The sequence below is a fragment of the Nicotiana tabacum genome, chromosome 10 (assembly GCF_000715075.1).
Source record: "Nicotiana tabacum cultivar K326 chromosome 10, ASM71507v2, whole genome shotgun sequence".
Taxonomy (NCBI): Eukaryota; Viridiplantae; Streptophyta; class Magnoliopsida; order Solanales; family Solanaceae; genus Nicotiana; species Nicotiana tabacum.
The window spans coordinates 58,022,732-58,050,238 of record NC_134089.1 but is presented as its reverse complement, the minus strand read 5'-3'; the positions used below and the strand labels follow the sequence as shown (position 1 = coordinate 58,050,238).

The 27,507-nt window shown below is 42.7% G+C and overlaps 1 protein-coding gene across 2 annotated transcripts; it reads right to left on the bottom strand.

The window, feature by feature from the left end:
- Positions 1-380: 380 nt before the first annotated feature.
- Positions 381-25,554, bottom strand: LOC107777774 (neutral ceramidase 2). Of its 2 annotated transcripts, none has more exons than XM_016597903.2 (10): positions 25,191-25,554; positions 24,335-24,747; positions 23,970-24,178; positions 23,087-23,431; positions 8,998-9,262; positions 8,627-8,897; positions 8,406-8,531; positions 7,605-7,668; positions 1,711-1,880; positions 381-1,029 (listed from the first exon to the last, which is right to left on the bottom strand). In XM_016597903.2, exons 2-10 carry the CDS (start codon positions 24,682-24,684, stop codon positions 481-483), a joined length of 2,349 nt encoding a protein of 782 aa, XP_016453389.2. In that variant the 5' UTR covers positions 24,685-24,747; positions 25,191-25,554; the 3' UTR covers positions 381-480. The 2 variants fall into 2 exon arrangements, with proteins under 2 accessions (XP_016453389.2, XP_016453390.2); XM_016597904.2 differs by having other exon boundaries at positions 24,335-24,763; positions 25,191-25,394.
- Positions 25,555-27,507: the final 1,953 nt, after the last annotated feature.

The window sequence follows — 27,507 nt, the reverse complement described above, 5'->3', positions numbered from 1 at the left end:
AACCAATGAATTTTTCACTTTGAATAGACCGGCAATTCAAGCCGTGGTTGAAACAGACAATCAGCTTCCGCTAAAAGATACCCGTAAGTCTCCTAGCTAGTATTTATAAGTTAAATACTACATTGCCTTTCTCATCATTGTAGCCATCAATATAGCATTTTCAAGCTTCACATGGTGCATACAACTTCTTCTGTAACAGGTCGAGGATGAAGTGCAAAAGAGAATTTTGGTTAGAAGAGCCAGGTCGCTTAATTTCTCCTCAAGATAAAAAAACAAGAGACAAAATGGTAAAAACTCCGAGTACTTGTCGAAACTATAGTACTGAAGATGTAGTAGAAGTCGAAACTACCAAGCTGGTTCATGAAAACCAATGGAAATGGTTGGAAGACAACAAATGGTTCGTCTCTTATTATAATTATACAGTAGTAATATTTGAAACCACATAATTTGGATGACGTAGAAAATTCCCCAAGGTTCTTTTCAGGCGACCACAAAAGCACTAGATGAACCTGTAAAATGCTTAACTGAACCCAAAAGAGCCTTTGCAGCACCAAAATGCCTGATTCTATATACACCTGAAGCAGCTAAATCCGGTATTCTCCATTCGATTGTCGCCTTACTTCGAGTGCTGAGTTTAGCAGGTCTTGACCATATAAAGCGAAGGCAGAAGTCATCATCATCATAAGCAGGAACCCAAGTATCCTTTCCTTGAAGAATCTCAACAAGAGCAAATGTACCCTCAGTCATGAGATCATTTCTGGGGCATGCTGACCAAAAAGAAACAGTGACAAGGTCACCCCTCTTGAAGGCGGAGCTTTGAGGAACATCGGTAATTAAATCCCCAAATTTGGAACCAAGTGGTGTCGCATCCATTACAACTGGAGGCAACAAGCCTATCTGCTTTCCTAGCAAATTAGGGGGTTGAGGGCCTGCTTGCAAGGTCTGTCCTGTGATGAGAGCAGCTGCTAGAGTCTTGAACTGTTGGATGTAAGCGCTAAGTGTATATGGACCATACAGTGTAGACGCACCCTAAAAAAATTTCACAAAGTTAAGATCAACAGTACAGCAACTTATTGTACATTTGAAATGCTAGTTCCAAGAGACAACCGACAGATGATATTAACATGTCAAAAGAGATTCTCTAATTTTTTGCCATAATGACCTAATTTCAGAAGAGAAAAGCAGAAAAACAAATTTTTGGTGTTGCTAAAACCACAAACATTCTGATAACAAATCAACTCCTCAGAGATCTTCTCCAGATATATTGACAGACTATGCCTAATAAGACTGGGGGAAATAAGCTAGCAGCAGAGAGCGATTGCAACTAAAATGACGAACCTAGATTTCAGAGTTTGAAGAGCATCAAGGCGTAGTCATAGGAGTGTGCCGTATAAAGAAGCTTTTTTATGAAATGATAATCATAGACGTTTTATTTGCCACACAAGAAAATCCATTTTCCTTGTGCTTAATCTCATTGTGAATAGATATCATTGGAGTCAGTTTTATTGTTGACTGTATTTACAACCTTACTTTATGGGATACCAATTCCTTTTATTTTTTACTTGATTCTTCAAATCGGATGGGGATAGAGGGTTCACTTACTTTAGGTTTAGCAATGTACGAGTATAGAAGGCTGTACTAATGTGCAATTATACAAGACTTCCTCTGAACATTTATAATATAATGTACTATATTATCTAATCAACTGACCTCATATCTCTGTATCTGGTACTCCTCAAAGGTCGTTATATATTGCGAATATGTATTAGTCAACCCAGCTATCACAACATGAATATTGCTATCAAACTCCTTGGTACCCCCACTTGTGAGCACCATCTTCACAGCATCTCGCAGACGTCTTCCTGCCATGGTACTGAATTCTGTTGTGTGTATAAAAGGAAGATTTATGTCAAGTGTGAGAAGAAATCTAAGAATCTGCTGCATAAGAAATCACCAGAAAAACATCTTTCTTTCTAGATGCCGTAGGTGATGCTGAACAATTTGGCAGAAATTTCAAGGATGATAAATGCACTATTTTATCGGAAAAATGTCAAATTTACCCCCTCTACTGTCAGAAATAAGCTATACTTGCCCTTCGTTTCAATTTCTTAGATGACACCCCCTCTATGGTCGGAAATAAGCTATATCTACCCTTCTTTACAATTTCTTAGTATAACTACCCCTACCATCACACTTTTGGATCATATTTGCCCCCACCCCATTAAATGGCTTGGTCCCATCTTAAAAAATACACGTGGCTGGCCCTTTTTGCTTAATTTATTAGTTGCCTTGCCTAGCTGTAGTATCATCCTAACAATTACCAATACCAATACCAATACCAATACCAATACCAATACAAATACAAATACTCCATGGTTATCATCTTCCATTTCGGTGCCGCCGCCACGTAGCTTCATCTTATGGAATTTCATTAAGCGTGAAAGTGCTGCTTTCTTTCCCTTTTATAGACTTATATAATGTCGATGAAGCGGCAACCACAAGAGGATTCCAAGCATCTACACAGTGAGGGTTGTTCTTCCGAGGATAATGTCATGGGCTGCTTTCCAGACACGCCCCATGACCCCTTGGCCGCGCTCCATGGCGGCCTAGCAAGCCTCACAATGCCTAGCGCCATGGTCGGCCCCGTGGTCTTGGCTGTGCCAAGTGACAAGCGCGCATGCGCCTCTGTCGCCCCACCGATGCCTCTCGCCAGCGCCCAGCAGCTGGCCAATGACAACAGCGCCGCACGCACTGACAATGCCGCGCGCGCAGATCCGGATGCCTCGCCAGCGCCCAGCTGCAGGCCCAGTCCAGCAGCGCCTCGTGCACAGACCTTGATGCCAAGCATCAGCGCCCAGCCTCAGGCAAACGGCGCGCGCGCGCAGACCCTGACCCGCAAGACAAAGTTGTTGCCATCGGACTTGTTTCTACATTGTAATAAACTAAATCTTTTTCATTGTAATTATAGGATAATTTACATCATTTTCATTCAGTGTGCTTCTACAGCTTTATTAGGACAAGTTATGTAACTTTGGTTTGTTTTTTTTAAGCATTATTAGGGGGGATCAAGCAATCAAACATTTTCAAGCAATCAATTTCTGTACTGGTGTCTCTCCCCCTCGACACCGCATCTTTTGTAATCAGCTTTCATTCATCAATAAAATCATCATCATCATTCAAAACCCAATTCTCTCTCAGCTTCCGCAATTGCTCGTGACATTGGTTTTCCCGCACGGCACTGACAATCTAGTCTAGCGTGCGGTGGGGACCTTATTGGCGGACAACAACCGCACTGACATCGGTTGCTTAGCCTTACGTTGCCCTTCCAAAGAACATCAGGAAGGCGCCGCGTAACAGTTGGTATCAGAGCCTAGGCTCGACATCGGACGAGGGAACACATTTGCCATCATCACCATTTCTGACCATGGTGAATCATGGGGAGCGCCTAGCACCCCTAGAAGAGACGGTTGACCGATTACGACCCATCGTGGATATGGTGCCTGATCAAAACAACAACCTAGTGCAAAGGTTGGACGACCTGGACCGCAGAATGCGGCAGGCGGAAAATGACATTGCAAACATCAGTCGTGACTCTGAGGATGACCGACAAATGGCAGCCATTGAAACTGCCAATATTCATGGCAAATTTGAGGACCTCCAACAGGAGCGTGCCGACGATTTAGCCCATCGGGAACAAGAGACAGACAGACTAACTGCCATGCAGCAAACCATAGACGACTTGACAGGCCAGCTCAACGTTGTCAATGCTGCCCTACAGAGCCTACTTCGAGGAGGCGACAACCACATCAGGGGTGCAGCAAACCTCACCCCCATTCCACAAAAACTTAAGATACCGGAGCCAAAGCCATACGACGGATCCTGGGATGCTAAAGAAGTGGAAAATTTCATCTTCGACATCGAACAATACTTCGATGTCGTGGGCTATTTGGAAGAATCCAAAAGGGCAGCAACTGCTGCCATGTATCTTCAGGGCGATGCCAAACTTTGGTGGCGGGTCAAATACGAAGCCATCAAGGCCGGTGAAGATACGCTCCAGACATGGGATGAATTGAAGGCAGCCATACGCCTACAGTTCTTCACCGAAAATGTGGAATACAACGCAAGGAGAAGGCTACGGGAGCTCCGCCACACCAAGTCAGTGCAGGAGTACGTGCACGAATTCTCCGCACTCATGCTATGGGGGACAAAGACAAACTCTTCGCATTCATAGAAGGTTTGAAAGCTCATGCCCGTATGGAACTACAGAGACAACGGGTAGACACCCTACCCAAGGCCATTCAAGCTGCAGAATGCCTTGGCGATTATCACTTGGGAACTCAGAACGACAGGCCCCAACCGCCTGTCCGAGGGGGATTCAATGGGAACCATCCAAGCAATGGTAGCCCAAGCAAAAGTGGGGGAGATCGGAGTGCATCCAAAACTAAGACTCCTCCCTCCAGTAGCAACAGTGCTGCATTCATCAACAACAATCAGGCGAGAAAGCCTCCCTCAGAATGCTGTCATTGCGGCGGGGCACATTGGAACAATGAATGCCCAAACGTAAAGATCAAAGCTCATCGAACTGTCGAGGATGAGTCAGATGAATCAGACTCATCAGAAGAAGACCAGGTAGGCGCCTTCAATGCAATTGTTGGCTCCATCCCACATGCCTTAGCGGGGACCAGTGCATGTCCTAAGAAAATCTCAGTCCCAATCACCAAGAAACGGAAGGAAAAGATGGACGAGAGGCCTCCTAAACAAGTGAGGACCCTAATGTTCGTCGAATTGAAAGTGAACGGCAAGCCCTTCACGCCTTGATAGACACGGGCGCTACCCACAACTACTTGGCTTCAACTCAGGTAGAGTGCCTAGGTCTAGTTGTGCAAAAGAGCAAAGGCTGCGTCAAGGCTATCAACTCGCCACCCCAGACATTGGGTGGAACAGCTACAAATGTCCCAGTGAAACTTGGCCCATACAAAGGAAGCATCGACCTGCGCGTAGCAATCATAGATGACTTCGACATCATAGTGGGTTTGGAGTTCATGAGGCAAACCAACACCATATTGGTACCATATGCCAACATGCTCCTGATGATGGGGGAAAACGGGGCCAAGCCCTGCACCATACCATGCATTCCCATAAAGATGGCCGCTGGAAACATCTCGGCCATGCAGTTGGAGAAGGTAGTCAACAAACATGAACCCCTGGTTCCGGCTACCCTTCGCAGCAACAATTAGCCATCATGTCATCGGCCTCAAAAAACTGGTGACGCCCCTCGGCGTGTGAAGACTTGTCAGCCATGCCACAAGGACAAGTCAAATCATTCATCACAGACGGGACCCTTGCAGCCATTACATGTCCCACAGAGACCATGGGAAAGTGTTTCCCTCAGATTCATCACGGGATTGCCCCAAGTTGGTAATCTTGCATCCATCTTGGTTGTCATAGATCAGTTTTCAAACTATGCAACATTCATAGCAGCCCCACAAAACATCTCAGCAGAAGATACAGCTCGACTCTTCTTCTCGCACATTGTCAAACATTGGGGCTTGCCCAAAGACATTGTTAGTAGGCGCGACTCACGCTTCACTAGCAACTTTTGGACCCATCTCTTCAGGTGCTTTGGGTCAACATTGAGTCACAACTCAGACATCCATCCACCATCGGAGGCCAGACAGACCGGTTCGATGACATGCTGGAGGAATATCTCCGCAACTTTGCAACCAGATCACAGAAGCATTGGGTGAAGCTCTTGGATGCTGCTCAACTGTGTTTCAATTCTCAAAAGAGCCATCACACAAACAAAAGCCCTTTTGAAATTGCTACCGGACAGCAACCGCTCCTCCTGCAAACAGTGAATGCATCTACCATGCCAAAATCTCCTCGAGGTGCTAACTTCTCGAGCGAATAGGAGCGCAATATGGGGATAGTGCGGAGCTATCTCGTCAGAGCCCAAGAGCGGGCAAAAAGATTCACTGAACAAAATCTTTGCTTTGCCCAACATCAAGCAGGGGACAAAGTAATGCTATGCATCCCAAAGCGATACTTGTTTGCAGAGAGGACCCATGACCCTCGCCTGCAACAAAAATACATCGGGCCCCTACCCATTGAAAAACGCATTGTGAAATCCACATATCAAGTGAAAACTCCATCCTCGTGAAAGATCCATCCAGTTTTCCATGTCAGCCGCATGAAATCATTACATCGCTACAACAACAAGCTCAAAGAACAGAGGGGCACAGACCTCCCAACCAAAAACCACCAGAATCATCATCATCATCATCATAACGCTCCGAGGACGGCGCCAACTCAGGTGGGGGAGAATGTCATGGGCTGCTTTCCAGACACGCCCCATGACCCCTTGGCCGCGCCCCATGGCGACCTAGCAAGCCTCACAATGCCGAGCGCCATGGTCGGCCACGTGGTCTTGGCTGCCAAGTGACAAGCGCGCATGCGCCTCTGTCGCCCCACCGATGCCTCTTGCCAGCGCCCAGCAGCTGGTCAATGACAACAGCGTCGCGCACACTGAGAATGTCGCGCGCGCAGATCCGGATGCCTCGTCAGCGCCCAGCTGCAGGCCCATTCCAGCAGCGCCTCGCGCACAGACCCTGATGCCAAACACCAGCGCCCAGCCTCAGGCAAACACAACAAGTGTCGCGCGCGCCAACAGCACCAAGCGCGCAGACCCTGAACCGCAAGACAAAGTTGCCGCCATCGGACTTGTTTCTACATTGTAATAAACTAAGTCCTTTTCATTGTAATTATAGGATAGTTTACATCATTTTCATTCAGTGTGCTTCTACAGCTTTATTAGGACAAGTCATGTAACTTTGGTTTATTTTTTTTAAGCATTATTAGGGGGAATCAAGCAATCAAACATTTTCAAGCAATCAATTTTCTGTACTGGTGTCTCTCTCCCGCGACACCGCATCTTTTGTAATCAGCTTTCATTCATCAATAAAATCATCATCATCATTCAAAACCCAATTCTCTCTCAGCTTCCGCAATTGCTCGTGACATTGGTTTTCCCGCACGGCACTGACAATCTAGTCTAGCATGCGGAGGGGACCTCATTGGCGGACAGCAACCACACTGACATCGGTTGCTTAGCCTTACGTTGCCCTTCCAAAGAACATCAGGAAGGCGCCACGGCGCCGCGTAACAAGCATGCGCCGCAGAGTTCCTTCTCTTTGAAGATTGATAATATCACTATCATCAATTTTCTGATTCATTTTATTACTTTTCATTTTCACCCATGGTGAGATTTTATTCCTTAGTGGGGATATTTTTCATAGAGATGTGAGTCATCGAGAATTACTTCATTACAGTATGCAGCGCCCACAGAGAGTCAGCATTTAATGGAAAGGACAGAATTAAGTTCAGAGGAACCTACTAAAGATCACTTGTAAGGGTTACTCATTCAACATACAGTAAATAATTATATGGTAGCTGATGGAACCAAAACGAGGCGGAAAAACATGTTCAGTATGTAATCAGTTCAAGGTAAGGAACTGGGAAACTAAACCATATAAGCATTCTTGCTAGTTCGAGTTATGTCTAAAGAAAACCCAATGAGAAAAGAGATTCGAAGCATTGGTTGATACCTCCAGGTACACTGAGAATAACCAGCTGCCCTATTGTTAGAATCTGAACAGGAAGTATTGAAGGCTGCAAAAAAAAGGACAAAGGAACTGATCATTGAACATTATGAACAGGAAATCATGTAGAAGGCTTCTTGTATTGTAGTAGGTGGTTTGCTCATTTAGCAATTGTTCCAAGTGTTGAAGCCAAAAGACCAAGTATGGCAAGTAATTAGCAAGACAAATGAATCATGTGTTACCAGCAATTCATAAAATACCATCTTGTTGAGCAGGACAGCCCCTCACTCTTTCTTTTATCAAACTCCAAATGTTTCTTTTACTCACTTAGCAACAGTACTGAGTCCAAACCTTCTCATCATTAGCAGGAAATACAGACGGTACAATTATTTCTCCCTCTCTCCTCTATATGTGCACGTGCATATGGTTGGAGTGAGATTAAAAGGGTAAAGCAACAGAGTTTATGGATTTCAAGTTGTACAGGCTAAGTTGTCAACTGATAGTGGTAGGATAATAAACAAATTTCTGCTTGTGCCCTCAAATTTTGAAATGTGAACAATAGAGCAAGCAATATGTGTTCTATAATGCTAAAGGATTTTAACATAATTGAGATTCTGAACAATGTTTTTTGAATCAGGCACTGCTTTAGCAACTTAATAGGAAACCCTTCCTGACAAAAAGATAAGTATTCAATTTAGCTTGAAACCACAAGCACACAAGTATTTTACCCATAGAAACTTGAGGCAGAAGAACAGATATTTGTTAAATATTTTACAAAGTATGGGAAAGAAGAAGAAAGCTGCTTACTGCCCAATCATAGGGCTCCTTCATTTCACCAGTATCAAGCAAAATGGGCTTGGGATGTTGACACTTTATTTGTTCACTGCCTGGTTTTTTAAGCAAGTTCCGCACCAACCTCCAAAAAACATTTCCCTGAAAAAAAATTCCAGAAGATGAGCAAACATAAAATAAGATCATTCACTCTGATTGATATAGGTCAAATAAAGAAGAGAATTCTTTTTCAATACCTTGTCATCTCCCTGCTGAAAATCAAATGCTCCAGGTCCATCAGTTGTACCGGCAGCAAATGCAAACCCCATTGCAGCAGGACAGGTTTTAGCCGTCTCAATACCAGCACCTTCTTTTGGAATTGTCACCTCGAGATTGGAGAAGTCCACATAGGTGTGACGAAAGTCAACCTTCCCCTTTACTTGCTCTGTTGCTTTATTGAAAAGCTCCACAGCTTTTTTAAATTGCCTCTCCCCAATGATGCGTGTACTCTCAAATTCATCTGGGTATCTGCCACATAAGCAAAGTATGGTATTATGCTCAAAATACCAAAATAGGACTACGCAAAGATGGAAATTTTCCTAAACAAAAGTAATAGATTAACACATACCCTGGTCCTCGACCATAACATAACTCGTTCTTTCCACCACAAGTACTATGATTGAAGTCACAAGGCAGCCCTGTGTCTATGCAGAACGCACCGAGCACATTGGGACTGACGTCACCACAGTTGGTTTGACAAAAAGCAGAAACAAATCTCGGCCTATCAGCCAACCTGAAGGCACTCCTGACACGTCTGGCTACACTCATCAACCTGGTGACTGGCTTACCTGGAGAAGACTGGAAAGAAGCAGCAAGTTCTAGTAGCTCATGATCTGCATGTTGTTAAAATCTGATTAACGAGTGTCTTGAAACGATTAACTTTCTCAACATCTTCACCAGCAATATAGTATTTTTTGCTTCTGGGCTTGCTCTTATTTACATTATTCTATCTATCCCAAATAGCAATAAGACCTACAATGTTATATGGCAGTAAATGTTGGGCCGTTAAAATCCAACATATTCATAAGATGAGTGTTGCAAAGATGCGGATGCTAAGATGGATGTGCGATCATACAAGAATAAACAAGATGAAGGTGCAAGTAGTACGAATTGAGGATAAAATGAGAGGTCACTAGAGATGTGTTAGAGATAGCTATGTAATTGTCCCACATTGGAATAGGAGTAGTATCCCCTTTGTATAGAGTAGCTATAAATAGCACCTCTTGTATTGCATCACATACAATATCAATATATCATATTTTCTCTCGTGCCTTCGCACATGGTATCAGAGCTATCGTGAGAGATTTATCGCTGTGCATAAATTCCAGCGATTCCGGGAAGTAAAATCAGTCACCGGAACCCTTTTTTTCCGGCGACTTTCAAAGTTGTTTTGCGTCTGCTTTGTCTCGGTCAGTGTTGTGCACAAAATCCAACACTACCACAAGAGTAGTCACTGTCCGGCGACCAAATCCCAGTGAAAATCTCCGGCGGTACTGTAGCTGTCCAAAGAAAATTTTCCGGCGAAGTTCCAACGTTGCGTGGGCCACCTTCCGGCCATTTTTTGGCGACGACTCTTCAGGACAGATTGTTTCCCTTGCAATTCCGAGCCTACCCATCCAGGTTACACCAAATTCCGACCACTTTTTTATTTTTCCGGCGTGAATACTGATTTCAAAAAGTTGACTTCCGGCCATTTTTTGAAAAAGTTCCTTCAGAACAGTTGGGTCTTCTGGTAATTCCGACCCTACTCCTACTGTTTTTATTTCATTCCGACCACTTTGAATATTTTCCGACTGCAACAGTAACTTTCCAACTGCTACAGTAGTTTACTATTCTGGTTCAGTGTTCCTTACTCTATTTTCAGTGGATTACAGTTGATTATTTCTCTTATTTGGTAATAATTTACAAGATGTCTTTGGGAATTGATGTTTTTGGGTCTAAAAGCATGAGTTCTGGAAACTCTAATGTTATGATTACCTCGGAACCTTTAATGGGAGGTTCAAACTACTTAGCTTGGGCTTCATCTGTCGAGTTGTGGTGTAAAGGTCAAGGTGTGCAAGATCATCTGATTAAACAGTCTAGCGAAGGAGATGAAAAGGCGATAGCGCTTTGGGCAAAAATTGATGCTCAATTATGTAGCATCTTGTGGCGTTCTATTGATTCTAAGTTGATGCCTTTGTTTCGGCCATTCCAGACATGTTATTTGGTTTGGGCAAAGGCTCGTACGTTATACACTAATGATATATCTCGCTTCTATGATGTGATATCACGGATGACAAACTTAAAGAAGCAAGAATTAGATATGTCTACTTACTTGGGTCAGGTACAGGCAGTCATGGAGGAATTTGAGACATTGATGCCAGTTTCTGCTAGTGTGTCAAAACAACAAGAGCAGCGACAGAAAATGTTTCTAGTTCTAACACTCGCTGGACTTCCTCATGATCTTGATTCAGTACGAGACCAGATTTTGGCGAGTTCGACTGTCCCTACAGTTGATGAATTATTCTCTCGATTACTTCGCCTTGCTGCAGCACCAAGTCACCCAGTGATTTCATCACAGATACTTGATTCCTCTGTTCTTGCATCCCAGACAGTGGATGTTCGGGCATTTCAAGCTATGGAGAATAGACGAGGAGGCGGTCGTTTTGGGAGATCTAGACCCAAGTGTTCTTATTGTCACAAACTTGGACACACTCGCGAAATGTGTTATTCCTTAAATGGCCGTCCACCCAAAAATGCCTACGTTGCTCAGAGCGAGACTACAGGTAACCAGGGCTTTTCTGTATCTAAAGAAGAATATAATGAGCTCCTTCAGTATCGAGCAAGTAAGCAAACATCTCCACAAGTAGCCTCAGTTGCCCAGACTGACACTCATATTGCTGGTAATTCTTTTGCTTGTGTTTCCCGGTCTAGTACTCTTGGACCATGGGTCATGGACTCAGGCGCTTCTGATCATATTTCTGGTAATAAATCACTTTTGTCGAATATTGTATATTCACAGTCTCTTCCTACTGTTACTTTAGCCAATGGATGTCAAACTAAGGCACAAGGAGTTGGACAAGCCAACCCATTGTCTTCTATCACCCTAGATTCCGTTCTTTATGTTCCTGGTTGTCCTTTTAGTCTTGCATCTGTTAGTCGTTTGACTCGTGCCCTCAATTGTGGTATATATTTTATTGATGATTCTTTTATTATGCAGGACCGCAGTACGGGACGGACAATTGGTACAGGTCGTGAATCAGAAGGTCTTTACTACCTTAATCTAATCTAGTTACAGATCCTCCAGATCTAATCCACAAACGTTTAGGACATCCGAGTTTATCCAAACTTCAAAAGATGGTGCCTAGTTTATCCAGTTTGTCTAGATTAGATTGTGAGTCGTGTCAGCTTGGGAAACATACCCGAGCTTCTTTTACGCGTAGTGTTGAGAGTCATGCAGAGTCTGTTTTCTCCTTGGTTCATTCTGATATATGGGGTCCTAGTAGAGTCAGTTCAACCTTGGGATTTCGTTATTTTGTTAGCTTTATTGATGATTACTCAAGATGTACTTGGCTTTTCTTAATGAAAGATCGTTCTGAGTTATTCTCTATATTCCAGAGTTTTTGTGCTGAAATCAAAAACCAATTTGGTGTCTTTATCCGCATTTTTCGCAGTGATAATGCCTAAGAATATGTATCTTCTCAGTTTCAACAGTTTATGTCTTCTCATGGAATTATTCATCAGACATCTTGTCCTTATACCCCTCAGCAAAATGGGGTTGCAGAAAGAAAGAATAGGCACCTTATTGAGACTGTTCGCACACTTCTAATTGAGTCTCGTGTTCCGCTGCGTTTTTGAGGCGATGCAATTCTCACAGCTTGTTATTTGATTAATAGGATGCCTTCATCTCCCATCAAGGGTCAGATTCCACATTCAATATTGTTTCCCCAGTCACCTGATCTTCATAGGTACCTTATGTCAGCTGACGTCACATTTTTCGAGTCTAAACCTTTCTTCACAACTGATGTCACTTCTGTTGACCACCATGACATATCTGAGGTCTTACCTATACCGACTTTTGAGGAGTTTAGTAATCCTCCTCCACCTTCAACCACAGAGGTTTCACCCATACCAACTTTTGAGGAGTCCAGTGTTATCCCTCCTAGTTCCCCAGCCACAGGAACACCACTCTTGACTTATCATCGTCGTTCGCGCCCTACATCAGGCCCATCCGATTCTCGTCCTGCACCTGACACGACTCCTACTGCGGATCTTGCTCCTAGTACACCGATTGCACTTCGAAAAGGTATACGGACCACACTAAACCCTAATCCTCATTATGTTGGTTTGAGTTATCATCGTCTATCATCTCCCCATTATGCTTTTATATCTTCATTGTCCTCGGTTTCCATCCCTAAGTCTACAGGTGAAGCATTGTCTCATCTAGGATGGCGACAGGCTATGAGTGACGAGATGTCTGCTTTACATACAAGTGGTACATGGGAGCTTGTTCCTCTTCCTTCAGGTAAATCTACCGTTGGTTGTCGTTGGGTTTATGCAGTCAAAGTTGGTCCCGATGGCCAGATTGATCGACTTAAGGCACGTCTTGTTGCCAAAGGATACACTCAAATATTTGGGCTAGATTACAGTGATACCTTCTCTCCAGTGGCTAAAGTGGCATCAGTTCGCCTTTTTCTATCCATGGTTGCAGTTCGTCATTGGCCCCTCTATCAGTTGGACATTAAGAATGTCTTTCTTCATGGTGATCTTGAGGATGAGGTTTATATGGAGCAACCACCTGGTTTTATTGCTCAGGGGAGTCTCGTGGCCTTGTATGTCGCTTGCGTCGGTCACTTTATGGTCTAAAGCAGTCTCCTCGAGCCTGGTTTGGTAAGTTCAGCACGGTTATCCAGGAGTTTGGCATGACTCGTAGTGAAGCTAATCACTCTGTGTTTTATTGCCACTCTGCTTCAAGTCTATGTATTTATCTGGTAGTCTATGTTGATGATATTGTTATTACGGGCAATGATCAGGATGGTATTACTAATCTGAAACAGCATCTCTTCCAGCACTTTCAAACTAAGGATCTAGGCAGATTGAAGTACTTTCTAGGTATTGAGGTTGCTCAATCTAGCACAGGTATTGTTATTTCTCAAAGGAAATATGTGTTAGACATTCTTGAGGAAACAGGGATGACAGGTTGCAGACCTGTTGACACGCCGATGGATCCGAATTCTAAACTTCTGCTTGGACAGGGGGAGCCGCTTAGCGATCCTGCAAGCTATAGGCGGCTGGTTGGTAAATTAAATTATCTCACAGTGACTAGGCCCTACATTTCTTATCCTGTGAGTGTTGTAAGTCAGTTTATAAATTCTCCCTGTGATAGTCATTGGGATGCAGTTGTCCGCATTATCCGGTATATAAAATCGGCTCCAGGTAAAGGATTACTGTTTGAGGATCGAGGTCATGAGCAGATCATTAGGTACTCGGATGCTGATTGGGCAGGATCACCTTCTGATAGACGTTCTACGTCTGGATATTGTGTTTTAGTATGAGGAAATTTGGTGTCCTGGAAAAGTAAGAAACAGAATGTAGTTGCTCAGTCTAGTGCAGAAGCAGAATACCGAGCAATGGCTATGACAACATGTGAACTAGTCTGGACCAAACAATTGCTCAAGGAGCTGAAATTTGGTGAAATCAGTCGGATGGAACTTGTGTGCGATAATCAAGTTGCACTTCATATTGCATCAAATCCGGTGTTTCATGAGAGAACTAAACACATTGAGATTGATTGTCACTTCGTCAGAGAAAAGATACTCTCAGGAGATATTACTACGAAGTTTGTGAGATCGAATGATCAACTTGCAGATATTTTCACCAAGTCCCTCACTAGTCCTCGCATTGATTATATATGTAACAAGCTCGGTACATATGATTTATATGCTCCGGCTTGAGGGGAGTGTTAGAGATAGCTATGTAATTGTCCCACATTGGAATAGGAGTAGTATCCCCTTTATATAGAGTAGCTATAAATAGCACCTCTTGTATTGCATCACATACAATATCAATATATCATATTTTCTCATGTGTCTTCTCACAAGATGGTTTTGGTCATATCCTGCCTCGGCCTACATATGCACAGCTCCATAGGTGTGAAAGCAATGTTGTCAAAGGCGAAATGCTCTAAAATGCGCTCTAGGTCAATTGGGTTTTAAGCGCAAAGCGCAATTTAAGTGGGGGCTTTAGTTAAAATAAGGCGTAACGCAAGAAAAAAATAAAAATATATACGTAATTCAAGAGACAACAACAGCCCAGTATAATCCCACAAGTGGGGTCTGGGGAGGGTAGTATGTACGCAGACCTTACCCCTACCCCGAGGGGTAGAGAGGCTGTTTCCAGGAGACCCTCAGCTCTAGAAAGCACCAAGTGACGATATATTAGTATCATCGGTAGACTCATAATAAAATACCATAAAATACATAACATAACATAAAGGAGCCTAAAATAGCAAAATAACAACAATATAAGAGAATATAGTAAATACGAGCGAGATGGAAGGTAAACTAATACCCAGCGCATAAAGCCCTGCATCAGTAGCTGACCAGTAGCATCCTAAGCCCAACTCCTAACTGGCTAGGCTCACTCTAGTACGCTGTAGAAATATTCACAACTTCCCCCTAACCTTCAACCTTAATGTTCGACCTCCACAATTCCCTGTCTAGGGCCATGTCCTCAGTAATCCTAAGTCGCGCCATGTCCCGCTTGATCACCTCTCCCTAATACTTCTTAGGTCTCCCTCTACCTCTTCTCGTACCCACCACCGCCAATCGCTCACACCTCCTCACAGGTGCATCAGTGCTCCTGCTCTGAATGTGCCCGAACTATCTAAGTCGTGCTTCCCGCATCTTGTCCTCTATGGGGGCCACGTCCACCCTCTTTCGAATATCTTCATTCCTAATCTTATCCATCCTTGTATGCCCGCACATCCACCTCAACATCCTCATCTCTGCTACTTGCATCTTCTGGATGTGTAATTTCTTAATCGGCCAACACTCGGTACCGTACAACATGGCAGGTCTAACTACTGCTCTATAAGACTCACCTTTTAGTAACGGTGGCACTTTCTTGTCACACAGAACTCCCGTCGCTAACTTCCACTTCATCCACCCCACCCCTATACGGTGTGTGACATCCTCGTCGATCTCCCCGATCCCCTGAATAACTGACCCAAGGTACTTGAAACTACCCCTCTTAGGTATGACTTGAGAGTCAAGCCTCACTTCTACTCCCGCGTCCGTCGGCTCGTCCCCAAATTTGCACTCGAGGTATTCCGTCTTCGTCCTGCTTAACCTGAAACCTTTAGACTCAAAGGCCTGTCTCCAAACCTCTAGCCTCTCATTGACGTCGCGCCGTGTCTCGTCAATTAGGACTATGTCATCAGCAAATAGCATGCACCATGGCACCTCCCCTTGAATATTATGCGTTATGGCATCCATCACCAGGGCAAATAGGAAAGGGCTGAACGCCGACCCTTGGTGCAACCCCGTAACAACCGGAAAATGCTCGGAGTCGCCTCCTACTGTCCTAACCCGAGTCTTAGCTCCATCATACATGTCTTTAATCACCCTAATGTATGCAACCGGGACCCCTTTAGCCTCTAAGCAGCTCCATAAGACCTTCCTAGGTACCCTATCGTACGTTTTCTCTAGATCGATAAACACCATGTGGAGATCCTTCTTCTTATCCCTGTATTGTTCCACCATCCTCCTAATAAGGTGGATAGCTTCTATGGTAGATCGCCCCGGCATGAACCCAAACTGGTTATCTGAAATAGACACCGTCCTTCGCACTCTCATTTCTACCACTCTCTCCCAGACTTTCATGGTATGACTCAGTAATTTGATACCCCTATAGTTGTTACAGCTCTAGATATCGCCTTTGTTCTTATACAACGGAACCATTGTACTCCACCTCCACTCTTCAGGCATCCTATTAGTCTTGAATATAACATTAAACAACCCAGTAAGCCATTCCAAGCCTGCTCTACCCACACCTCTCCAAAGTTCAACCGGAATTTCGTCTGGCCCGGTAGCTCTGCCCCTCCTCATCTTACGCATTGCCCCCATGACCTCATCGACCTCAATGTCCCTACAATAACTTAATTCATGGGGGCTGTCGGCATTCCTCAATTCACCTAGTACAATATCCTGATCCCCTTCTTCATTTAGAAGTCTATGAAAGTAGGTCTGTCATCTCCTTTTAATCTGATCCTCCCCCATCAAAACTTTGTCGTCATCATCTTTTATGCACCTCACTTGGTCCAGATCCCGAGTCGTCCTCTCTCACCTTTGCGAGTCGGAATAACTTCTCCCCGCCTTTGTTCCTTAGTTCCTCATATAGACGGGCAAAAGCTGCTGTCTTAGCCTCCGTTACTGCCACCTTCGCCTCCTTCCTAGCAACCATATATCTCTCTCTGTTCGCTCTCTTCTCCTCGCCAGTGCTCCCTACTAATCGCAGGTAAGCCGCCTCCACTTTACCTTGGACACCGGCATTCCACCACCAGTCTCCTTTGTGGCCACCAGTGCGTCCAGAAAATATCCCTAACACCTCTCCCGCCGCCTTCCTTATCAGTCTGCCGTCGTCGACCACATAGTGTTTGCGTCCCCACTACTTCTCCAAGCTCCCATTGCCGATAACCTTCCTGCCAACTCCTGGGCTTTATCCTCAGTCAAGGCGCCCCACTTAATCCTCGGGCGGCCTCGTACTGACCTTTTCTTCCTCTTTATCATAATACCAATGTCCATCACCAAAAGCCTATGTTGCGTTGCAAGGGTCTCACCTGGGATAACTTTGCAATCCTCGCACAACCTTCTGTCGCATCTCCGAAGGAGGAGATAGTCAATCTGAGTCTTCGCCACCGAACTTTGGTAAGTAACCAAATGCTCCTCCCGCTTTGGAAAACTTGAGTTTGCAATCAGTAGATCGAATGCCTTGGCAAAGTCCAACAGCGAAGTGCCCCCTCCGTTCCGCTCCCCGAAACCAAAGCCGCCATGTACCTCAGTATAACCACCTGCGGACGCTCCAATATGACCATTGAAATCTCCTCCTATGAATGACCTCTCGGAAGGCGGAATACTACGAACGATGTCATCCAACCCCTCCCAAAAACGCCTTTTAATCTCCTCATTCAAACCAACTTGCGGTGCATACGCGCTAATGACATTTAAAGTACACTCACCACCACCAATTTAATAGTCATTAGTCTATCATTCACCCTTCTGACCTCAACCACCGACTCTCTAAGCTGGCTATCAACCAGGATACCCACTCCATTCTTACCCCTATGGACTCCAGAGTACCACAACTTATATCCATCCGCGTTTCTCGCCCTCGATCCAACCCACCTAGTCTCCTGGACATACGCTATATTAATCTTCCTCTTCTGGAGGATCTTTGCCAACTCTATGGACTTACTCGTCAGTGAACCTATGTTCCATGACCCGATTCTCAACCTATAGGCTCCCTTGCCCCTTCTACCTCCCCTACCTCCCGTCCCACACCCTGACCCCGGCCCCACACTCTGCCCCACACGAGGACATGCCCTTAATCTATCATCCCAGACTACAGCCACTTACCCCTACTGCCAATCTAAAGAGGGCTCGCTAGTGCCCAACGGCCAACGAATCAAACTAGAAGGAGACAAGTCACTGCAAGTACACTTGTAGAATGAATGAACTATTGTGAACTAAAGTGACAGCAATTTAGCTAACACCAAAAGGGAAACTGTAGAACAGGAGGTACCAACTCCCGAGAACCAAACCTGTGTTGACTGGCTGTACTTGATGTAGTTGTATGCTCACGCACTGCTTCCCACCACCCTTTGATGACGCTCGTCCAGGTTGCTCTCCTTTGCTAGTGCTCGTGCGTCCAACTTGTCTTCAACAAGTTCGCGAACTTCCCTGAAAACACAAGATATACCACGACCCAAAAACCAGAAGGGCTGTCACCGCTACCACTGGTGTTGACAATTCTGTTTTCGAGGAAACCCGCTATCGAAAAGGACCAAACCCGAAAGGTCGTCGGAGCTCCAATACAAAATCTTTGTGGTTTTCCTTGGGGAAGGGGGGCGGGGATAGAAGAAGAAAAAGAAGGGGAGATGACCAGAGATGGGGAGAGCAGTGTTCCAGAGAACTAGGAACAGAGAGGGCGCTCAGACATCCACCGGCGTCGCTCCGGCAGTGGGGTGAAGAACCAACCGGGGATGAGAGGGGGGGTTATGAGAGAGATAACAGAAGGGGGTGGGGGTAGTGAGAGATTGGAGAAGAGAGATGGGATGCGAGGGGGGGACTTACCTGGAGAGTGGTCGCCGGCGGGTATGGGAGTGGCCGTTAAGGCTGGGGAAATTTCGGGGATAAAGAAATGGGAGAGAGAAAATCGCCAGTCAAGACAAGGTAATCGTGTATCACGAAGAATCACGTAATTCAAGAGAAAAGTAACAAATTCATTCATATTGTTTTTCTCAACAACTAATACACTTATTTGTCGATTATAATTGTAATCTAGCATTGCTCCATTCAAGATAGAACTCATGGGCAATAAGGGGCATGTCGTGGTGCCTTGCCTACACTGAAGCGCAACTTAAGCGAGGCAAAGCGCCCTCCCTGAGCTTTTTTGAGCTTTAGGGCTTAAACGCGCCTTAAATGAGCCTTTGACAACATTGTGTGAAAGTACGGTGATTGAAGCCTTATCAAAAAAAAATAGTACAGAGTTGAAGGTGTTAAAAGGGGAAGGAGTAGACCTAAAATTACGTGAAAAAAAGTTGTCTCAGAAGATCTACAAATTCTTGAAACTAATGCAGACTTAGCTAGAGAAAGGATATAATGGAAGGAAATGAAGCATCCTAGAATTTTCGACTCTATTCAAGGACAAGGACGAAGGTTTGGAATCTCAAATATGGCCTTTAACAAGATCTCAAGCTAAAGAGTTCCAAAACAAGGTCACTGGACTTCAAGTGCACATAAACAAGTTGTTAATTGGGAGGAAGAGCTCAAGGATAAAGGACATGAATCAGCTAGGTGTTACAATTATTTTATGTCCCAAATTCATGTCCATGAAGAGATTGATTGGAGCCCAAGAGACATCCTTTGAAGAAGGTCCAAACCAATCCATTTTTGGATCAATTTGGCACCTAAAATGTGTCCAAACTTGCAGCCCAAAAAGTCCTACCTGAAGCCACATGTTTAGAACTTAAAAAGGACGTACTTCCTGCACAAGAAGGGTACATTGAGCATGCTAGAAGTTGGTGCCAAATTGCTTGCAAGTTGTCTTGAAGATTTCCAAAATTTTCAAGATCCTGTCCAAGATTGGTTTGGGACTTTCAAGATCATATCCTAAATTGGTTTTTAACTTATTTTCATATATTTTGTTACTAGCTTTATTGCTTTCCTAGGTAGTTAAGGTTATTTTTTCATTTTCCTAAGATTGTTGGACTTACTTTGCAAGATTGACTTGGTTTTTGTTTTCTAGTGTTTTTCCTTTTCCTAATGTAGTTGGACTTGTTATCCGAAGTAGTTTAGGACTGTATTTCCTTTTTTTTAGACTTAATTTCGTGACCCCCTCCTACCTATATAAGAGGTGTCTTCTTTGTTTTTAAAGATAGATTGTTTTTAAACTTAGATTATTACGGGCTATCAACAACAACAACAACCCAGTAAAATCCCACAAGTGGTGGGGTATGGGGATGGTAGAGTATACGCAGACCTTACCCTTAACCCAAGGGGTAGAAAGGCTGTTTCCGATAGACCTTTGGCTCAAGCATATGAAAAAGACAACATATAAGTACAAGCAGCAGAAAGCATAGAAATAATAACAGAATTAAAAGTACCAGAAAATAGATGAAAAACAATAACAGTAGCACGTAAGAAAGGCTCGATACTATGAAAAGTGAAAGAGAAGTATGAACACGGCAATAATCACTAGCACTCTAGGACACAACCATGTCAAACTAGCCTCTCACCCGGTACAAAGTAGCAAAGAGCTCTGTTATCCCCTATCCTACGACCCTAATGCTAGACCTCCAATCTTTCCTATCAAGGGCCATATCCTCGAAAATCCGAAGCCTCGCCAAGTCCTGCCTGATCACCTCTTCCAAATACTTCTTGGGCCGCTCTCTACCTCTTCTTATACTTGTCAAAGCTCACCGCTCACATCTCCTTACTGGGGCGTTGGACTTCTCCTCCACACGTGCCCGAACCATCTGAGCCTAGCTTCCCGCATCTTGTCATCCATCAGGGTCGCGCTCATCTTCTCCCGAATATCTTCATTCCTAAGCTTATCCATCCTAGTGTGCCCGCACATCCACCTCAACATCCTTATTTCTGCTACTTTCATCCTCTGGATATGCGAGTTGTTAACCGGCCAACAGTCTGTCCCATACAACATGACTGGTCTAACACCGCTCTATAGAACTTACCTTTGAGCCTCAATGACACCTTCTTGTCACATAGGACTCCAGATGCTAACCTCTTTTACATCCACCCCACCCCAATACGGTGCGCGACATCTTCATCGATCTCCTCATCCCCCTGTATAACCTACCCAAGGGATTATTACAGACTATCATCAATAAAAATTGGAGGTTCTTCTTGCACTCTTGTGTGCCGCTACTCTTGGATTTATTCTTAACCTTCCAGACTCAACTTCAGTGGCAAGATTAAACTCTTTCCGAAATCTTAGATCACTTCTAGGTACTCAAGAAAGGTGATAGATTTAGGTTTATTGTTGTTCTTGTTATTCTAAAGGATCGGGTTTCACAATCTACACTTGTCTTTAATTTTCTATCAGAGGCGGTTAGTTTTTCGTTAGCTAATTGGTGTTGTTAGGATTCAACATCAAGAATAGATCTCTTAAATTTTAGAAACTCTTTCTTGAATTCAATCTATTTTTAATTTCAGTCTTTTTTTCGTTTCTTTTTTTTCTTCTAGCTTCCGCACGTTTCATGATTTTCTTTATTTTTCCTTTAGTAATTCTTGGACCCTAATGAGATGTTATCAAGTGGTATCAGAGCATCGGGTAACCAAGATTTCAATCTTAATAATCATGGGAGGTTCTTGAACAAATAAAAAAAAAACAAATTAAAATATCCGCCAAAAAAAGAAAATCAAAAGTGTTATTGCTCAATTACTTTGAGAGTTCAAGTGTCATTTGGTTTCCAAGTCAAGAAAGGAAACAAGAAGATTGAATCATAATTCTTGAGGATTAAAGTAACTTCTTCCTTATTCTTTTGGGTTATGGGTTTCTTAAATTCTTTCCTTTTTCTTTTCTTATTAACCAATTCCTATTCTTTCTAGGTTTGGTCTTTCACTTTCCTTTCCTTTTTTTTTCTAACTTCTTATTCTTATCACTACGGGTTATGACTAGTAAGGTTGATTAATAAATCTAAAGATTAACGAGCAAGAATTGCTTTGAGTGAAAAAAGGCAAGAGAGGTGAGATACATATTTGAGAAAAAGCCAAACTTAAGAGATACATATTTCTTCTAATCTTTGTTCAAGATGTCTCAAACAGAAAGGTAGTTATGAAGAAAGGAGACGAGCTATGCCTCAACAACTTGAAAAGTTGAACTTACAGTATGCCGAATGGAAAGAAGACGATGGTAGCGAAGATGAGAGATTGACCCTACGTGTTGGCGATATTAAGGGGGAAAACAATGTTAACTTGAATAACATGGTACATCAATCCGAATGATGTTCACATAAAATGGCGGAGATGAACGCCACCATAGCTGAGCTAAGGAGGGCAAACCCTGTTAATATAGATGACTTAAGGAGGGTCAATCGAAACCCAAGGTCTCAAGTTAGGAGACAAGTTGTTCGAGCTCCTAATGCCCAACAAGGGGAGGATAAGTTTGGCGACTTTGAGGATGTGTTTGAAGAAATTCATCAAAGAAGAAGGGAACCACGAGCTAGAGTTGAGGATGACAACATTAGTAGCATCAAGATGAAGATACCATCTTTCAAGGAAACAAGAGATCCAGACGTATACCTTAATTAGGAGAGAAAAATTGAAGCCTCTCTGACTGCCACAACTATTCTGAGGGTAAGAAGGTTAAACTTGTTGTTGTTGAGCTTTCTAAAGATATGGATGACCATTCCATTGTGCATAACGTGGAGCATTTGGCTTGAAGAAACCGAAGATGCTTTGATAGAAAGGAGGAAAATGTTTATTTAGTTACAAACAGATGTATCCATTATTTGAAAAGTTGGTGCACTGCTGTTTTTGAAAATGATTCGGATGTAATTTTAGACTCTTAGGAATCCTTTAGAATTAATTGGATTCTCTGCTTTGTATTGGCTGTTCCCATTCAGTTTATCAATAAAATTTCCTTTTACCTATCAAAAAAAAAAAGACAGCTAAGGACAGGAAACTAAGTTAAATCGTGTTACAATGTGTTTGATTACTTCAATATTGAGACTAGAATAGCTCATGTCAAACAATTCCAAGGTTAATGTTAATCCAGATAATATTGTGGTTTAAAGGAAATCAAACCCAAGTGATTCACATAAAAGGTGCAAAATTCTCAGAGGAAAGTGCAATCTAAGTATAATTACTAGTAATTACAATTCAGCACTTTAGCTCTACTGAGATAATTCGTAATATGGAAAGGGAAAGATCACTTACGCTTTCCATGAACAGTTGGTATGATGTTTGAGACTCTTCGGGGAAGTTCACGCACTTTAGATATGTTAAAGTTTGACATTTCAGTACTTTTCTGATCGAACCAATCTTCCATAAACCGTGCAGCAGCTCCTTTGTTATCCCCACTAATCAAAGAGTTAGTTCGACTCATAGAAGTTCCATGAGTTGCAAACCAATTAAAGCTGCCTACTGGACCCCATTCATCATCAACAAACTTTAAAAGGGTCATTTCTTTGTCAACATCATACTTATATTTACTACGTTCCCCAGCAGGGTTATTCAAATAAGCACTAGGGCTACGATTCACACCAGCATCCAGTAGCTCCCCTGACAGCCAAAACTGAATTAGTATAATGCTGAGAAGAACTTGTTAATAACCCAAGAACTGTTAGAGTTTCTGCTATGGAATATATAGTTTTTTTTTTACTGGTGTAAAACTTGAAAAGAACACAAGCAGAAGCAAAGACACAGTATTTGAGCAATTTAGTCAAATGCACACAACCCATCCACTAAAAAAAGCTGATTAAATAATACTAGCAATAAATATAACAGTAACAGATATTTTTTTAAAAAACACCATAGTCCAGACGGATAAGATCAAAGAAAAGACCAAATATCAGCATGCTAATTCAAGTAGGTAAACAGTATGTTTACCCAATATACTTTCTCCTGGCAGCACTTATCCGTTACATAATAGCATAAACAGCATGCAATAAACAACTAAGAGGACAGCAACCAACCATCAGAACAAAAAGTAAAATGACACATGATGAACAATTGTTAAGATGTAATAGAAGAAAACTAAAGCTGCAACCCATGTCTCATTATCCAGCAAAAGATACAGAAGAAATCAACATCATCTTACCTTTATTGACAAATATTGATCCAGGTCGGAGGTTTTCATGAGCTTGTATGATACTTTGCTCAATCCCATCAACTAGAGCATCAAAAGATTGACGGACAAAACCAAGAGATGTTACAATATACACTACATATTGTAGATAACCACCAGGGCCAGCATGGGTGTGAATCCCACTAATAGCAACATTTTGTTCTGTGTAAAGGTTCCCATACCTGCAAAAGCAGAAGATGCCACAAAAATTTGTAATCAAACAAGAATAGTGCTCATTACACTATCAAGCATGAAACTGAATCCAGTTAACATAACAAGATGTTAAGTTTTTGCATCTTCTCATGCTTGACAGATTCAGTTAAGGAGGGCATGAGTACCTAGCCTTCAATCTCTCAAGAACTTTGATGGTTACAAGCTGCGAGGCCATGCAAGCATCAAGGTTCACAAAAGCAACACGCCTCCCCTGAGGTTCAGCTACAATGAAGGTACGGGCTCGCAATCTGAAGTGGATGCCTGATGCAATCTGTTCCATGTTAGCATATCCCATCATGTTGACATCAGCAGCCGGCCCAGTAATATCATAGCTTCCAAGCCCGACTAAGTAATTAGAAGCTTCCGCTGCTCCCTTTCCATTCACTTGTGATAATAGCAACACCAACAGAGCCAACCAAATCATCCCTCCTGTGGATCTCCAAAACTCAACTTTGAGACAATCAGATACTCCCATCACGTTATCACCACGATGACACTGGCTTGCAGCTTAATCAGTTCAAAACATCCTCCTAATCCTCTGACAAAATAACAAGCTTTTGAAGATTCAAAATACAAAATAATTGATTGCAGCTAAAGATCTATCCACTATCAGCTGGAGGAATGGTAAATCCTCTAAGATGGAAGGAAAACTTCACACTAAGCAGTTACTAGGTTTAGAAGTAAAATTCAAATCCTCTTAGCGATGAACAAGTAGTTAGGAAGACAAAAAAAACCAAAACATTCCATAAAAATGCAAGTTTTAGAAGTAATATCAACACACTCGGGCCGGGCCCACGGGCAATATTAGTAATACGAATAGCAAGATGCCAGCATTTAAAAGTGAAGTGTAAAAGTTAAATTTAATTGAGATGGGTTTGAAGTATATGATTTATCAAATGAAATCAATCAAATGGTACAAATGAAAGCAAAAAAAGTCGGACATCCAAAAACCCTTTATTTAAAACTGAGCTAAGAAGTTACCCAGCAAATTGGAGAAGAAAGAAGATCTTCCTTCCACCTCAGTAGGAGAATCTGAGGAAGAGATGGTGCTAATAATAGCAATTCTCAGAGTGGGAAATATGGATATATATATATATATATATATATATATATATATATATATATGAAAGGGGAGGAAAAAACAGAACGGCAGTTGCGGAGGAGTGAAGTATGAGTTACATATACTTTTTGGTTTGCATTTACACGTATTTATCCTACAAAATACAATTTTACGAAGCTTCCTTCAATTTCCTGCTATGGGAATGTGATAGTTCCGGTTCACACCGTCGACACCGTTGTAGCTTGGCGGACTGACGTGTCTTCCTAATCGGATCCGGGTCCCTACGTTTGCTGGAATCCATTCCCAAACAAATTGTAATTCATAGAAAACAAATTGTAATTCTTACATTTTTGCAATCCAATTGCGAAGAAATGGAAATTCTTATTCCTCACATTAAATATTTAATTAAAGGTAGTTTAACAATACTAGTTATTTTTGTATAGAATTTAGTATTCTTTTAATAGGCGTGTCAAAAGTAAATTGGTCACTTATTGTGGATCGGAGGGAGTACATAATACCATCTGTTTACCTTAAAAATGGTATTAACAATTATATTTGATTTTGTGGTTCTAAAAATATGTAATTTATTTTCATACTAGTTGTTAGGCAATAGATGCTAAGTGTAAGTAAAGAGAATAAGATATGCAAACCAGTGTTGCCGCAAGACTGGGCCTCGAGCTGGCTGGAACAGGGGGGCTCGAGGTCTAATTAGGGCAGTTAGCAACGAACGATTGATGAAGAAAGGCCTCGAAGATAGCCTTTTGCGGTTAAGAATGGGCAATAAATGAAGAACAATAAAGGAATAATAAATGAACAAGTAATGAATCTGTAGAGCAATTGTTGAGCACGTTTAGGCAAGAAAAGCAGAGAATGTTCTATTGTATTCAATATTCATATATCTTACAAAATGACAAGGGTACCCTTTATATAGGAAGGGGAATCCCAACATAGTATATGTCTAATAATAATGAGGAAATATTATTGGTACAGCTGTATAATGGCTTAATACGGATTTGTACTATTCTTGCAGACCTGGTCAGCTCTAACCACGTGTACTTAGGAGCTTTCCCGCCTTTCTATGGCGGTCGTCGATTTTCATGTTGCCTCGAGGTACGTTGTGATGAGTCTTCGATATACCCTCTCGAGGTGAGTGCTTCAGGGAAGAGCCTTAGAATGTGCTTCGAGTCCACCGAGGCCGGGCTAGAAACGTCATAGAAGTGTTAAAATCGGCCTTCCCTGATTTTGAGCGTATACAGATAGTCCCCGCGTTTCTTGGAATAGAATGATATGAAACGACTTTGACCTTGATTTTCTCGAGCCTCTCGTGATGACGTTATGCTCGTGAAGTAAGCGTTTGAAGTGATCGAAACATCCCGTCGGTTTGTTTCCCCAGAAACATTGAATGCACCGCCGGTCCGTTTCCCCAAAAATATTGAACGCGCCGTCATTTTCGTCGTCATTTCCCTATAAATAAGGGATTACTTGAACCAAAACTTCACTCATTCTCTCTTCAACCTTTAGCCCTTTTCCTTTTCTACATCCTCTTCTAACCTCCTATTTTTATGGTTCGAACCTGTGACCACAAGGTTATACGGCAGCAACTTTGTCAGTTATGTCGTGGCTCTTTTTCAAAGCTTTTCCCCACTAAGTGGGATTATACTGAGTTGTTGTTGTTGTTGTTGTTGTTGGCCCGAATCAATAAGGGAAGGGCACCAAATTCTAAGATATGTAGTCTTTATACCACCGCTCATCTCTCTTAACTTCAACCTGGTGTGGCGCTTCATTCCTTTTACTTTCCACACCAGTACAATGTCTCAAGAAGTGGCTTCACAATAGTGGTGCTGATGAGATCCATACTCGCCAAGTTTTTCACCGAGCCACAATTTTCTTTGCTTGTTAAAAGCTTATGCTCTTTGATAAGTGTCACACTTCCTTTTTTACTACATCCCCGGAAGAGGGTATAAAAGAGTTTTTCCAATTAAAGGACAATCAAAACGGGATTTATTATAAAGATTCAAAGTCACCACTTGGGAGATTTATGGTGTCCCAGGTCACCGGTTGCATCCCGAATCAAGGAAAATATGACTTTGTTTAACAGTCCGCGAACCAGAAATCCAAGTAAGGAATTCTGTTAACCCGGGAGAAGGTATTAGGCCTTCCCAGGCTCCGTGGTTCTAGCACGGTCGCTCAACTGTTATATTTAGCTAAATTATCTGCTTTTAAACAATTATGAACCTA